Consider the following 17170-nt stretch of genomic DNA (forward strand, 5'->3'; position numbering starts at 1 on the left):
GACTTGACTTCCTCTTCACTGACCTCGATGTCTTCATGTTGTTCTTCTACATGCCTGCACTTCATCCTTTTCTCTCACTCAGGGGAGGATTGAAGTTAATAGCTCACCTGGGGCCTGCAGATGGTCACCTGACTCTGGCTGGGCTTGGCAGCTTTTGGCTGGAGCTGCAGCTGGGCTAGGGAGGGCAGCTAGGATCCTAGCAGCCAGGCCAGAATTCAGCAGCAGCACACCAGGGCTGATGGCTTCTCCTCCTCCTGCCCAGTGGTTGTGGGTGAACCCTAACAGTGGCAGAATCTTGGCTGAGCCAGCCTGGCCCTGGCTGCTCCGGGGGCCTGGAGGATCCCAGCTCAGCCTGGCTCAGCAGCAAGATGTTTGGAGCCACAGCTGTGGCCCAGCCTGGCCTCAGCCCCACGGCCTCCCCTCTGCCTGCCTTACAGCCGATGGCACCCAGGGGGCTCACCAGGAAGGGTGAACCCCTGAGGCAGGGGCTGCCTGGCCTGGCTGAGACAGGGGCCAGGCCAGCCTTGTCACCTGCCTCCAGACTGGAAGGGAAAGAGATGGTCCTGGGCTTTTTCATCTTTAACATGTATCTTCACAGAGGCATGTACAGTTTTCTTGGTGGTTTAACAGATTGCCAATTCTTGAAATTAATTACTGATGGATCTTTTTGTCAGACATGGAGGAAACTGCTAGCAGCTTCTCTTAGAAAGTCACTTCCATGAATGCCTCCACTATAAAACCATTACAACTAATCGCCTTGACGAGAATGAGGAAGAAGCATTATGTTATCATTTCAGCATAAAACTAAATGTCAGTATATAATGATTGAAAAGGGCTATTTAAACTCTAAGTTCTCTGTAAAAAGATCTCTGGACAGTTGGTGTTATAATGAGCATATATTTTAAAGATCCAGGAGTGTACAATTTGTCCCAATAGATGGCACATATTTTTGTTATAAAGTAATATGTTCTTTGTTATAAAAGGTTGCAGCCTAGAGTTAATAACTATGTGAGGCACAGAAGACATGGGGCAATTAGTCCAAGGAACACTTAATTTGGAAGGCATATTATTGGTTTGCAGGGTTTTTTGTGTTATAAACCAAGTGTTACTTGTAGCTTCCAACCAAGATACAACATAACAAGTCTAAGAAATCTTTATATTTCACCTTTTTTTTTTCCTAAAATACTCTAAGGCCACTAAGTACAGTGAATTCTTAGCTGAGTGATTACTCCAGCCATATTGCTGAGTTGTTCCTTTAAGAAAAGTCAGTTTCTGTAAAAGATATGCATTTTTAGCACAAATTTGGACTCTTTGCATTGTTTTAATTGGAAAACTGTTGATATAGTGATACACTCCTCTTTTTTAATATGCAAAACCTTGGTTTTCTTGAATAACAGGAAAGTGTTATGAATTATAGTTTCTTGGTTATAAATGCAAAATGCTTTCAAGCCAACATCCAGTCCAAAAGGGGTTAAAAATAATATTTCCAGAACTCCGTTGGTCTGCTTTTGTGTTTGCATCCCCTATTTGACTCTAGCCTGGAGTCTGTCCTTGACATATACACAAGCCTTCAGAGAGCAAAAGATTATAAAGCCTTTCCATCCTTTGTTGTCAGATGCTTGTTGTCAGTAGAAGCATTTGCTCAAGTCTTAGACAAATTACTACTGGTAGTGTTTGAGAAAGCTGGTGCTGTGAAGTTGTTTCCAGAAACACTTCTTGTTTATCCCTCATGGGTGGCAGCTATTGCAGACATATTTCAATTGTGTGTAACCCACTCCAGATGATGGGATTTCTTTCAGCAGTGTCAGAATTTGGCAAAGACCAGTTATTATTAATCTGTGTGTTAACCTTTTAATAACTGAATGGTTATATGGCCATGATCAGATGCCAGTTCCCAGCAGAAGCTGATAAATGCCACATAAAATATTGAACATGCATTTTTTTTCTTTAGATTTTGAAATGCTTTTCATAATTATTTTTAGTCTACTTGTTCCCCAGTTGCTCATTGTTATTCTTGAATTTCATGATAAGGTAACATTATACTGTCTTTATAAGGGTACTTTTATGATAAAGAGACAGTGTAAGGGTTACTCAGAACCCTATGAGTATTTTGTTGTAAATACAGTGTCCACATGTATCCAAATCACTTAATTTGCTCTAACTTTCTTACCTATTCCATCTCCTGATTTTATGTACATCAAATCTGTCTCCAGAGCCCATTATTTTCAGTTACTAACAAGTCAATGGACTGTTGGTGAAAAAAGTAGTACTTTTTGTCAGGCAAAGAGAAAATGATCATCACAGTGGATGAGTAGAAACTTTCTTTATGTGAACACTTGAAGTCTTTTATGAATTTTGCTTGTAGCGCCATTTCTTCTCTAAAGAAATTTACAGAAGACAGAGCTTAATGTTTCTGAGTTGTGTTTTAATTTAAAATGCTCTGATGAAATTGTCTAGCTGCATTCACTGCAGTCAGAGTTGGAATACCTTTGTTCCTTACACAAGGCATTGGCTACTTATCCAGCCAACATATGGTCCTTTGATATTTGGCATATTTGTGGAAAAACCCCAAATTGTAAGTGCCTTGCGTGTGTGAAAACCTGGTATGGTATTAGACAAAAGAATAGTTACTTCCTTCCTTTTGTCCAGTATTGCTATCTTAGGGGCTGAGGTATAATATTCCTACAAGTCTGATGGCCTTAAGACAGTAAATGCCTCGAGTTTGTTTGTTTACTTGATAAAATATCTGGATTTATTCAAATCAGAAGATAACATCTCACTTAGTCTTATACAGGCAAATCTGCACCCCAATTGCAAAACTTGTGTTTAATGTTGCATGGGAACAATTTTAAACAATAAATATTTAGTCTCTCTCTGTAGTCTGGTCATATAAGGGTGCAGTGTGTGGAGAGGGCACTGCCTGAACATTCTCACACCATTTAAGGAGTTACACATGCACCACCTGAGACTGTCACTGCTGGGAGTGGGGTCCCTTCACAGCAGGCAGCTCCAGATGGCCCCAGGGTGCCTCTCCTGACTCTTTACCACACATACCCTCTCTCTCAGGTGTGCTTCCTCATTCTTCAAGCTTGACCCTTGGTTTTCCATAGCAGAGTGTCAGGTGTCAGATTTCTAAAAAAAAAGTAATTTAAGAGTGGTACAGTACCTGTTAGCTGGCAGACCATGGGAAATTAAAAAGCCCTAGACTTCGGATAAGCATTATCTAGCAACATCAAAAACATCTGTGCAGTATCAATATTCTTTTCCATTCCAACCAAAAATATATCTAGATGTAAGATCACAGCTTGTCAACTAAGGCTTCAGCAAATCCAACTGCTTTAGGGGTTGACAGTGTTTAAGCATAACTTCTTTTGGGTGAATATTAAATGTCCAAGATATCTTTCCTGAGTCTCTGAAATAGTAATTTAGTGTATGTTTTACTTCCAAACTATTTTTTCCCCTTATTGTTAATATTAACTTATTTCTGTTTAATTCCAATATGCATATATTCTTTTTTCCCCCATCAGGTTTCATTTCTGGCCTCTGCTTACGTGAGCCAGCATATCTCAGAGGAAAGCTGCTTTGCCCTCGCATCTGTTACCCATTACCTTTACCTCTGCCAGTTCAGCTGGATGCTTATTCAGGTTGGTTTCTTAGTCCTTTTTATAATTTCCCCAAAACACCTATAAAAAGTAACTGATAGTTAGACTGTATTTCTATTATATTTTAGTGCATATATATACATATCTGTATATCTAGATATAAGGGAGATATAGAGCACTGAAATCCAATGCTACTAGAAGGTCAGACCTTCAGATGACTTTTATTAAATCTGCAGGGACACAATTCCAAGGGTAAATATACAAACACTATAAAGACTTCTTCCCCTAATTTCTGTTACAACTATTTATTCTTAGAACAATGAAGAATTGTCTCAGAGCAAGGAAGATTTTTTTTTCTTACTCTTAACAGTTTTTCTAAATGTTTTTTATTCGGTTTTTTGAAGCAGTCTCTTACAAGTGAAGTTTAAATGTAAACTACATTGTAATTTGTTGAGTCAGTGGCATTTTAGTCATTAAGCTTGTATAACATGACAAACATACCTTCACAAGTGTGCATTAAAATACAGAATATATGTATTCATAATTATTGCCAGAATTTTTATAGAATTATAGAATCATTTAGGAGAAGCTTTCTAGGATCATTAAGTCCAACTGTTATCTCAGATCTGCCAAGTCCACAACTAAACCATGTCCCCACATCCTTTTGTCTAGGCTGAACACCCCCAGCTCCCTCAGCCATTCCTCATCAGTCTACTACTTCAGACTACTCACAGCTGTGTTGCTCATTTGATATATTATAGAACAGTAAATGGTGGAAAAAACAATTGAACTAACATGGAACTCCATGAGCAATCAAATTAGTTGTGGAAAATTACTAATTGAAAGTTAGTCAAAGCAACAAGCTGTGGGGTTATTAGAAAAAATACATTATTATGCCCTCCTTTAGAAATGTATATTTAGCACCAGTATTTGAGTTGATTTATTTTTCTATTATTTTAAGAGGAGCTGTCCCAAGCACATTTATTATAGCATACAGCTTTATATATGCAGCTCCATATCTTACCCTACAAATTCTCCAATATGCAGGCTGTCAGACCAAACCAAGAATTGCAAATTAGGCTGCATCTAATGCAACTTCCTCTCCCAGTAATATTCATGTAACATGTGGTGTTTTCCTGGAATATGTCAGGCTCATTTTCATTGAGAACCCTAGCGGCCTCTCCAACAGCTCACCTGTGCTCATTAGCCTTAGTAAGTCACATGTAGATGGCCTCAATAGAGAAACTTGTTTGCTTTGCAAATGATGTTCTTGTAGGTTAACTACTCTAAATTATTTTTGTAAACTGTAAATTATATTCTTCACAGTTGCTCATTCACTTTATTCCTAAATTGTTTCAGAGCTCTTCACCATTTGCTAATTGTGACAAAGTAATGTTTTCCTTTTTTACTGGGATGCCTCAAGCTTTGGCAATTCAGTGTTTGATAGTATTTAATTCTATGTGTTTTACATGACATTAGGTTGCAAAAATTACTTATAATGGCAGTAAGAAAATTTGGCTCTTAACAGTTGGTCATTTTTATGTCTGTAGTTGAAATCCAGTGTTATTTTTTTTGAGTAGACTTTGGTCAAATCCTAAGAACTTGCATAATACACTGCATTTAGTGGAGCCTCAGGCTTGTGTTAAACATGAAGACTCTTCATGGAAATCTGACAGGACAAAAGTGCTTAAGAGGGAATCCATCAGCCTGCTGAGTGATGAGCTGCCAGGAGTAAAACTCAGAATGAAGATGATTCTCCTTTTTGTAGGTGCAGGTCTTCAGCTGAGAATAATTCTTGAACTTTGAAAGACTCAAAAGGAAGGAAATAATCTGAAATATAGATCAACCCAGTCCTCAGCTACAGTTTGCTCCTCTTGGCTGAGAATAGATCTTGGATTTATATATCTCATTATGGAGTGAGTAAGCTATATCAGGGCACAGGAATGAGTGCTGGGGACATCTCTGTGCTTGAATTGGTGACAACTCTAGAAAAGCATGTGGATCCAAGGGGAAACCAGATTGGTTCAGGAAGTCTGGATGATACTTCTGTTTGAACAGCAGCCTTAAAAGTCTGGGAAATTAATGTTTGTGTTTCTCAGCATAGTATACTTTATATACATGATTTGAAAAGCAGAATGAATAATATATTTATACTTAAATGGGACTTAAATACTTATGTCTGAAAAAGAACAAAAATACAGGAGAAGACTCTGTGTCCTTTGTGCAGTCACTGCATTTATGAGGCTGCATATCATAGTGCATATGTTTGATCATTGACTTACGTCATACAAATCCACTTGTGGCTGCCTTGATCACAAGATACAGAAATGGGTGAATGTGATAATCAAGTACAAGCACCGTATGTAAAACTGAAACATCCACAAAATCCAGGCAATTTTAAGTGATCAAAAGGTGATGGAACAACATTTCAGGCAGAAAACTAAAGAAAACACAGATTTAACAGTACAGTCAGACATTCACAGATTTATTTCTGGGGTCCAGATCAAAAATATTCGCTTTCTAGACTCCAGGATAACTTCCTTACATTTTTGTTTTTTGTAATTTTTTTGTAATTTTTTTAAATTTTTCCGTCTTCTGCATAGTGTTAGGTATAGTAATTATGCTTAATATTTTGTCTTACGTCAATGCTCTTAACAAAACAATTTATGTATAGCTTCATGTTTTAATTCTTGTTCTCTTTTTAGCTTCTTGTATTTGTAGACATATTTAATATCTGTATTTTTGCTACAAATGTAACTACTATTCAGATATTGACTGAAATGTAAGAATGGAAAGGATCTCAGAGATCACCTTCAGCATCAGGACAAAGATTCCCTCAGATCATCCTTGCCTTGTTTGTTTGTTCTTCTCCCTTTTTTATTGTATGGTATTTTTTCTTGCTTTTTATGGGGAGAAGTCAGAGAAAGTTGATAGCATTACCCAATTTTTAAAATGATGAAGCTTTCCTAACTGCAGAAGAAAAGGACTAAGCAAAGTGCAAATGGCTTTTTATGGGCCTGAAATATTTGCCTTATTTTAATGTCAGATACCCAGAAGTCTTCATCCTGACACGTGTCCCTTTGTACAGCTGAAGACCACAAACCTGTATTTTCAAATGGATTTATCTTAGGAGCACGCACTAAAAGTGTCTTTCATCTTGACAAGGAAAATAAGTTTCTTCTCATAGTATTTTATAACATGTTGCAAAAAGTAAGTTGCAGAAAAAAATTAGAAGCTGTTATTTAAAAAAAATCTATTTTTTATTTTCACTTGCCAATTCTGACACAGTAAAATTATGGAAAGATATGATTCTTTGTGCTTTCTTGACCTATTGCTGGAATGAATTAAATCAACAGTGAAAGTGTCAACTCAACAAACAAACCAGAATGAAAATCATGAACTTGCTATCACCCATACCTGAATCTTTCTCCTGCATCAATTTAATGGCACTTTAAATTTTCTATAAATTTCTATAAATTTGTGTCAGACTTGTAAGATGTCTATTGATCTTAAAGTAGGTTTGATGCTTTTTATGTTAAGAATAATTTGTTGACTGCTTAACAGCTTCAAAAAAGAATTATATAAAAGGATACAATTATTATAAAATTACACCTCCAACTATTTGTAAAAAGAAGAAAGGAAAATAGAAGTTTTCTTACTGATTTGGAAATTACTTTATTTAAAGTATTTTGCACCTGTTGTTTGCCAGCTATCTGCAGATTATCACAGGTAGTGGGGCATTGGAACAGGTTGCCCAGGTTGCCAAGTTGTGTCTACTTCATCCCTGGAAGTGTTCAAGGGCAGTTTGGAGATGAGACTTTGAGCAACTTTGTTGTCCTCGTTTAGGGCTGGTATTCTCCAGTTTAGTGATCCCATTGAAACCATGCACTGCTCTCTTGCTCCCAGCCTCCCCCCGCCGGGTCTGCCCTGCAAAGATTATGGGTTGAGATAAGAGCAATGTGCTGGAAACAGCAATGAGATAAGGGAACAAACAGTACAACAACACCGAGAGAGGGTACAAGAAAGAGATGAACGATTCACACAGAAACAGCCCCACCCAGCTGCTCCCTCGACCACATTACACCGACCCAGAACAAACCCCTTCTACCCTGAAGAGTTTCTTCCCCCAACCCCCAGCAGTGATAGGAGGTGATATAGGATAACCTCTGGGTCCCAGCCATTGCTACTGCAAAAATTAACCCTGTTCTGGCTGGTAACAGGACACTGGTCCAGTGGAAAATGTCCTGTGGTGGGAGATGGGGAACTAGGTGGCCCCTTCCAACACAAAAAATTCTAAAATTCTGTGATTATCACTAAAGATAAATGAATGAATAATTAAACAATTAAATAAATGTGTCCCAGGTTTGAGAATTTAATTTCCATTAATTGCTTCATTTTAAAAGAAAAAAACCTTCACTGAAATTCACATTATCTCATTAGAGTGTTATGTGAATAAACAATTATTTTGCATTTTATATCAGAACAAATCACAAGTTGCCCATTTGTTCTTCCACCTGGGCAGCTGGAAAATGGCTTACATTTTATTCTTCTGTTGAACTGGTAATTGTTGCAGAATGGCAACAGGAAAGGATTTGCTAACATTAGCTCCTGTATTATTTAATCGATTACATTTTGAAGCATCAAAGGGGTTGAATATAAGAACTAGTAATTATCAAAATACAAATGTGACTGTGCAGAAAATCTGGATAATCCAACCTCACTTACAGCTTTACAGCAGCTGTGGTATTAAGTGTTATGCTGTGATAAATGAGGTGAGATAACTAAATATGGCTAACCAAACACAGAACAAGGACATAAGGTATGACTTCACATGAAGAAATTTCAGCTGGTGACCGAGAACAATTTTCACCAGATTGTCAGAATTAGTAGAACCAACAGTCCCTGAGTATAATGGCATATATAGTTCAAGGATTTTGCTGTCTGTAAGTGCTTTCAGTGAGGCACAGTCTAGCCAGCACTATAAGGGCATGTAATTGAAGTATGTTTACTGACGTGTAGTGACAAACAGAATTTTGAATGAGTTTTCAGTCCCATGTAAAAGTGAACAGGACAACCAAATATTTCCACAAGCTGTGGATTTTTTTGTCCAAATACAATTTTCATCTGTTTAATATTTTCTTCCTGTGCATGTTCAGCAATGGAATTAATATTTTTTCTGTGTTCTTTCAGCCTACACCGGATAGTTGTAATTATGTGGTGGGATTTACCTGTGATCTTTTAAGGAAAATAAACTTTGCCTTTGTTTATATAGCACCAATCACCAAACAAAAACCAAAAAAGACATAATAGTTATTATATAATTAATATAATTATATACACTGGATATAGCTATGAAATCTCGTTCTCTAAAAAAGGCATTTAAAACAGTTACTAACCTTTTTTAAACAAGTTGCTACCATTCTGTGCTTTATTATTGAAAGTATTGTATATTCATACCATATAAATCACAGAAAAAAATCTGAAATGATAGGTAGCTAATGAGACCTACAGAAGGAATACAGAAACAAGTGATTAAGCACTTTAATGTGAAAATTAGGTGTTCCTGAAGAAAATGGTAGACAACCTGTTGGCCGAGAAAATGTGCAAAGTTTCCCTCAATAAAATAATCATGTTGCATTTTCTTGTCACAGTATATGAATTTTTACTTATCCTTACAATAGATGGCTGAAAATGGAGCGTGTAAATTAACATTATTATATGAAACCCTTGTTTAGGCCATAGAGAGGGATGATTATGCTTGTGTTAGGATTAATGAGTCCCAGAAGGTGCCCGTCCTGTCTCCATTGACTGACAAGACATGCTTAAAGGCACAAGTTCAAATTAGATACATTACATGCAAATAAGACAAATAATCCCTTATGGACCTCATATAAAAGGCCAGAAATCATAATATAGCATGTGGACCTGTAGGTATAAAATTTTTGAAGTGGAGAAAGTGAAGAAAAATTTTAAAAAAATTTTTTTTGTGGATAGTTTAGTTGTTTATTAAGCAGTAGTGTGTAGATGTGCTTTAAAAAATGCTCACACATGACAGTGTTTATACTATGAACATCTTGAAGAAAATTCAAATATCCAAGCTATATGTTAAGTATTCCTTACTCATATTACTAATTCTTTCAAGGAATTTCAGCTATTCCACTATTTTGATTGATATAAGGTTTTAAACCACATTATGCTGTTTGATGATGAGTTGATCATAAGAAAACACAGACTGTTTTAGAGATGCCTGTAAGTTTACATTAATTTATTTGCAGTTTTTTTCTTAAACTGTTATGCATATATTACACAGAATCATAGAACCGTTGAAGTTTTAGGGGTACCTTGAGGCTGTCTACCTCAAACAGCTAGGGCAGGTTGCTCAGGACCGTGGTCAGTTTGGTTTTGATTATCTACAGACACATACTCCACAACTGCTCTGGGCATCTTGGCCCAGTGTTTGACCACCCTCACAGTAAGAAAGCTTTTTCTTGAATGCAGATGAAGCTTCTTGTATGTTAATTTGGGCCCATTGCCTCTTGCTCCACTACTGGGCATCACTGAGGAGGGTGTCTCCTTCGTCACTGACTCCTATCAGATGTTGATACATATGGATGTGATCCCCCTGAGCATCCTCTTTCCAGGCTGAAAAGCCACAGCTCCCTCAGCCCCCCACCGTGGGAGAAGTTTTCCATCCCTCTATCATCCTCATGAACCATTGGTAGACTTGCTCCATGTCTGTATTGCACTGCTGACCCCAAAAACTGGATCACAGAACCATCAAAGGAGCTTAGTGTGTTTCTTACAAGATTCATACAGCTGAACAATAAGATAAAAATATTAAATATAGATAAGATTTAGAAATACTATATGCCAGTCTTCTATGTGAAGGTATGAATATCTAGAGAAAAAAGTGACTTTTGCCCCAAAAGGCTATTTTTACATTGCAAAACCAGTGTTATCTACTAAACAGGGTGTCTCTTTCTCTGTTAATCTAATTCAAAACAGTTATATAAATAGGCATATTGTTTTTATAATGTCTTTTCATTACATAAGAGAAAAAGTGAAGGTGAAGTATTTTTGTTGGATAGTGTTTATACATATACCTGCACTGGGGCAGAAATATGCTGCATTGTGACCTTCAGAGTAATTAGTTTTTTGGCATAGTTTATAACCAGCAAGTCTACTGATTATTTTTGTGCTTTTTTCTCCAGGCCATTAATTTTTGGTATGTCCTTGTGATGAATGATGAACACACAGAGAGGCGCTATCTGCTTTACTTCCTTTTGAGTTGGGGGCTTCCAGCTTTTGTTGTTATCCTTCTTCTAATTATCCTGAGAGGAATCTACCATCACAGCACAGCGCAGATTTATGGCCTTGTCTACAGTGATCTGTAAGTGTTTCCTTAAAAAAGCATGAACAAGGCATTGTACTGTCCGTGTTGGTTTGTACTTAATTTTCTTCCATGTGGAGAGTCATATATAAGCATAGAAAACTGTCATAATTAAAACAGTATGTCTTCATAGAACCAGATGCATTTAAGTGGAGATACATAAATAAATATTTTTGCTCTTTCCTACCTTTTTTTTTCCCTCTGGCTTCTTTGCTGGCAAACTTAATCTGTGATGATAGCTCTTCTAGGATATAAGGATAATATACTTATTGATTTTGGATCACAATTACATTCTTCATGTGCAGAAAATAAATAAGTCTTCTTTTTAAAATGAATGTACAAATTCTTTTTATGAAAACAACATATGACATTGCTTTCAGGGTAGACCCACAGCAGGAGAATATTCATCTGTCTTTAATAAAAGAGGAAGATACAGTGTGCATCATTCCATTATAAGAGAACAAAATTTAGTGTTTTGTTTTTTGTTGCACGGGAATTCCAAGGGAATTCCTGTAAGTAGATACTTGAATTTCATACTGATGTTTAAATATATGCAAGTATATACACACACACACACATGTGGCCTTATAAATGTTGTTTGTATATACATATCTGTGTGTGAATCTGTACTGTGCATGGTAAGCAGGAATACCTGATTTTGATGTAAATGAGTTACATTGGGTACTAGAAGTTATGTGACCATGTTGGCTGAAGTTTAGTCCTACATTCATAGACATCAACTCAACTCAGAAATATAACTGAGATCCACAACAACAAACCATTGCTGATGTTCATGTTATATCAAGGAATGCTCCATAGCTGTGTACCATGCCATACACATCAATATTTCTCACAGAACGTGTCTTTTTCTTTATGGTAAAATGCTTCTTTGTGCATAGTAAACCCAGGGAATGTGTGTAACATAATCAAGTTCTCCGACAGCAGCCAAACTGTTTAGTTGATGGTATCATGTAGTGAAACAGTTTTCCAGTTGTTTTCTTTTGATGTCTCATTCTTTGAAAAACAAGGAAAAACCTTACAATTCTGATAAAATTATTCAGTAGAGGAAAATTACTCAGTCCAACCCATTTCCCAAATTAAATACAAAACTTTTCCAGCATTTTATTTCAGTGTAAAAAAGCTAGAAATCATCACAAGCTTAGTGAATGTGCAGCTTATTCTGTCTCAGTCAACATGAATACTCTAAGAGATATCTGCAAAAATTTTCATAAATAGCATCAATGCTAATTCCTGATTTGAAAAGCACTGTAAGGCTTGCTCTTATTTATACAAGATGGCTTTGAAAGACAGAATGTAGAAATGGGGACAGATTGAACTACAGCACTTGGTTTGTTTTCTCCAAACCAGAGTGCAGTAGTAGAAAAAGTGACAAGGAGACTTCCAAATCCAAACTCATTGCATCCTGACTTCAGAATCAGCCTCAGAAACGGTTTGAGAACAGTAGTGTGCTGGTAAGAACCCCTCACATATGAGTGCTGTAAGACTGGTTAAAGTTACAGAAGTAGTGAAGCCTGTTATCCTCACTCTCTCCTAAGTGATCACTCCTTCAGACAACCCATTTCTGCATTACTGTGGTGTCTGACCAACTGTTTTGTTCTTAACCAGTATGCCATGGGCACAATTAATAGCCAACAGCATATCTGTGTTTGGAGAAGTTCATTTTATACTTGCACTGAAGAAAAAATAGGTTCAGCCATGTTGTTTTTTATCTTTCAAAGGAAGTATTAGGATAGAGTTTCCCTCCAGATATGACAAACTCTAAACAAAAATGCCTGTATTTTATACTGTGACTCCCATGTCCATGTCACAGTATAAACCAGTAGTATACTGTTGATTACTTTAATAATTAGCAGTGTTTATATATAGTATGAACAGTTCTCTCTTCGGCATTGTGTGATTTTTTTTTTGGGTAAATTTGTCTGTATAAATGCCACCAAGCAGCATTTTTTTTAAGATTGGAGTTCAGTGACAAGTGAAAGACCTAACTGACTCAGAAGGGCTCTTTCACTCCTCCCTTGTGCTGATTCCCCTGTTGCTCAGCTGCAAAAGTTGAAGTCTCTTTGAATAAGCCTGGAAAAGATGCTGATTCCGCACAATTTTAAAGTAGTACGGGGCTCTTTTATAATATCTTTTAGAATTCTGGACCATCTCTTGGGTACAAGTCCAGTGAGTGCAGCATAATTAACCTTTAAACTCGTGTTTGTGAACAGAAGTTGGTACTTGTCATTAAACAATTCCGGCTTCTGATCTGAGAAACAGATGAGTTAGGGCAAAGCTTAAAATGGATATGGTTCACAAACTCTCAACAGCACTGAATTTTTCAGGGCTACATGAGCAATTAGAAAGCTACTTTACTGACAAAGATTTCTATTTTAGCGCTTTTACTTGCATCTTTCTTCTGTAAGTGTTAGAGAGTGACAAGTGACAAGGATGAAACTGGAGAGAGCTAGATTTTATGTAATTATTCAATTTCTCTTTCTTCTTACCTCTCCATTGTGCTATACATGTCAGTTTGAATTTGCCTCCTTATGTTTTCACCATATTAGTGAAATGTGTCTTTGTACTTTAAGAGATCTATTAGAAAAAACACCATTCTTTTTAACTGTGAGATAAAACTTTTCAGAACCTTAATGGAATGATTTTCAGAAATAAGGTCTAGCTGTACATACCAAGAATGCAGCAAATGCTGAACTCTCTAGAGTTTGGGAACCACAGTAAGCTTTGGAATTTGATTTTAAGGTGAATTTTGTCTTGTTGTAAACTCATCTGTTCATAAATTTTTCTTTATTTAATAAAATAAATTCTTCTGAAAGGTGAGCTTAATCTTTTACTGCTTGGGTATTTTAAATCTCTTACCTACAGTAGCATGGTTTTATCAGCTCAGGAACTACTCTTGTTGCTGCTTTAAGCTTTGGGTCTGACTAGACCTTCTTGAAATCAAATTCACATAAGAAGGCCAAAGGACTTTATTTATTAGAGTATAAGCTAAACCAGTAACCTTTGAAAATGAGAAAATTAGAAATTATTACACTTGACAGAATAAAAATTTTAAAGTTTATAAGCAAATATCTTCCTGCCCACTGTATCTTTGCAAATGCTGTATTTCATGCATGATTTTTGTCATGCTGTTTCCTGTAATTTTTTTTTTTTCAATTGCAACCAGCTCTATAATTCCCTCTAGTTCCCAGAAAGTAGGAGTTTTTGTTCATATTCTCTCAGGGATCAGTGTTGGCCCAGTCCCATTTAATTATCTTTATTGATGATCTGGATGAGAGGATTGTGTCTATTGTTACAAATATGTGAATGATATGAAGTTGCACAGGAGTAGGAGTGTTGACCTGCAGGAGGGTAGGAATGCTCTGCAGAGGGACCTGAACAGGCTGGGTTGATGGGCCAACACCAATGGCATGAGGCTCAACAAGGCCAGGTCCTGGATACTGCACTTTGGCCACAACAACCCCATTGAGAGCTACAGGCTGGGAATGGAGTGGCTGGACAGTGCCCAGCAAAAAAAGTGCTTGGGGATGCTTGTCAATAGCTGGCTGAACATGAGCAAGCTGTGCCGAGGTGGCTCAGAAGACCAATGGCATCCTGGCCTGGGTCAGAAATGTGTGGACAGTAGCACCAGAACAGTGACTGTCCTGCTGTACTGGGCACTGGTGAGGCCACACCTCGAGTGCTGGGTTCAGTTTTGGACCCCTCAATTTAGGAAGGGCATTGAGGCGCTTGAGTGTGTTCAGAGAAGGGCAACAGAGTTGGAGAAGGTTCTGGAGCACAAGTCCTGTGAAGAAAGGCTGAGCCTGGAGAAAATGAGTCTCAGCACAGGCCTTATCACTCTCTACAACTCCCTGAAAGGAGACTGTAGCCAGGTGGGAGTCAGCCTAGTCTCCCAGACAACCAGTGACAGGATGAGAGGACATAGTCTCAAGCTGCACCAGGGGAGGTTCTTCACAGAAAGAGTGACTAGATATTTCAATGGGCTGTCCAGGGACATAGTGAAGTCACTTGGAGATGTTAAAGGAAAGGCTGGGTATGGCACTTAGTGCTATAGTCTAGTTGCTGTGGTGTTTGGTCCTCAGTTGGGCTCAATGATCTCAGATCCAACCAAATTAATTCTGTGATTCTGTCTGTGTCTTAGCTGTCTTTTGCTTACTCTTTTCCCTCTGTTAATCTCTCCAGTTTCTAGAAGTGTCTCTCTTCTAGCAGAATCTTGTATTTGCCCAAGGGAGGAATGATCTCCTTTGTCAGGAGGATCCCTGTCACACATTCATTTTCCTCTTTAAAATACCATGTGGCAAACAAAGTACAAAAAAAGATATGTGCCATTACAGTACTTTATATTTGTACAAATATCCATTCACTTGGATTTAGATTCATATTTTCTCATAGCAAAAATAGGGTTAAGCTTAAATATCTTAAATATTATATTCTTAAGTATCTTCTTTGTATCATTGTCATGAAATGTCTATGAGAAATAATGGAAAAGATTTTCCAGTGACATTCCTTCTAAAAAACCCCAAATACTTCTATGTCCTCTACAGTCCAGCTCAAAGCAGAGTTTTTTTGCAGGAAAATCACTGGATCTGTGATTATGGAGCCACAACTGTGGGATAGGGAGGCTAAGCTAAAGAAGCTGGATCTATGAAATTTTTGCTCTGATTAAGGGTTACAGCTCCTCTTGTTGCTCCCATAGCAGTTTTTCTGAATCTTACATATAGGCAGAGCTCAGGGAACAGATGATCCTGCCATGGTTTTAAGCCCAGATGGACATGAAACACCATGTTTTACTTCTTCCTGTCTTTCTCCTCCATTCCAGTTGAATGAGGAGGAGAATCCAAGTGAAACTTGTATATTGAGATAAAAAGTACTTACTGTTTGAAAATAAAATAAAATAATAATGGAAAGTAATCATAATCTTAATAATTAGAATAATAACAATGATATTTTTTTATTTAAAGTGATGCACAGTGCAATTTGTCTCTCCAGTTTGTCTGGCTGATGCCAAACACCCCTTCCTGAACCCAGATTGACTGCACTTACCATTTTATATACTGTGCATGAAGCTCTGTGGTGTGGAAATATCCTTTTGGTCAGTTCAGGTCACCTGTCACAGCAATGTTTCCTTCCAGTTTATTTTGCATACCTTTTCACTGACAGAGCGTGAGACAAGGAAGAAAAAGTCCTTGACTTTGGGTAAATATGACTAGCAAAACCCCAAAACATTAGTGTCTTATCAGTACCATTCTCATTCCAGTCCAAAACACAGCACTTGTACCATCTACTGAGAAGAAATTAACTGAAACCAGGGCAGAGCCATTGTTAACATTATTGGGATAAGAAACTCCATCGAAAATGTGCCTTGGTACCAGGCCCTTTGCCATGAGTCATGGGCACTTTGTGCCATGGTTTCTCTCTCACTGAATGTCTGACAGTCTGGTGCACTGACCCTTAACCCAGTCAGAAAAATGTACTGGGTGCTGCTTTGGGTCTCACCCAGTTGAATGACTGTCTCAGTGTTGGCACACATCCCAGGAACAGATCCCTGGCTTACTAGCTGTTCCCTAAAATGGAAATCTGCTTTCTTTAAACCAAGGACCAGTAACAAGAATATTTTAGCTTGAGTGAGCTAATTTCCGTCCAAGCATTTGGATTAAGTCTCATGTCTCCTTTACTGTATCACTTCAAAAGTGTTGAATTCAGCTGTGAGCAACATTCATATCACCAGACTTTTACAGGCAGGAATAGGTAAGAAAATAGCTAAGAAATGCCACAAAACCATTCGGGAATTTTCATTTAACTCAAAGACATACTAAGAAGAAGAGGTTCGTATGACAAATCTATGAGACATTACCATCCTCTAATGCCTTTTATATTCTGCATGGACAAGAAGTGTCTCCCTGCATGGACCTCTCTCTGCAGCTTCTTTTTCCTATTATCCAAGTTTTTCCACCTCCTCTCCTCAGTTTACTGGCACATCATCTAGGATTTCAAAGCTTTCCAAACTGCTGTTGCTAGACCTCAGAACAGAATGATGTTGAATGCAAAGAAGAATGAAACAGAATGACTGTCTGTATGCAAAGCGAAGTGCTTCATGAACCACTCAGCTGAAGTTGGCGGGCAAAAAGCCTGCAGTTTTCACCACTGATTTCTCACCATT

General features: G+C 37.6%; 1 protein-coding gene across 1 annotated transcript in view; it reads left to right on the plus strand.

Annotated features, from left to right (window-relative positions):
• ADGRV1 (adhesion G protein-coupled receptor V1) overlaps window positions 1-17170 on the plus strand; it is a 276070-nt gene that overhangs the window by 195302 nt on the left and 63598 nt on the right. The window contains exons 85-86 of the mRNA XM_066568694.1: window positions 3528-3644; window positions 10814-10992. Coding sequence (XP_066424791.1) covers window positions 3528-3644; window positions 10814-10992 — 296 coding nt within the window. The remainder of the gene's footprint in view (window positions 1-3527; window positions 3645-10813; window positions 10993-17170) is intronic.

Source organism: Molothrus aeneus, chromosome Z (assembly GCF_037042795.1).
Source record: "Molothrus aeneus isolate 106 chromosome Z, BPBGC_Maene_1.0, whole genome shotgun sequence".
Lineage (NCBI taxonomy): Eukaryota > Metazoa > Chordata > Aves > Passeriformes > Icteridae > Molothrus > Molothrus aeneus.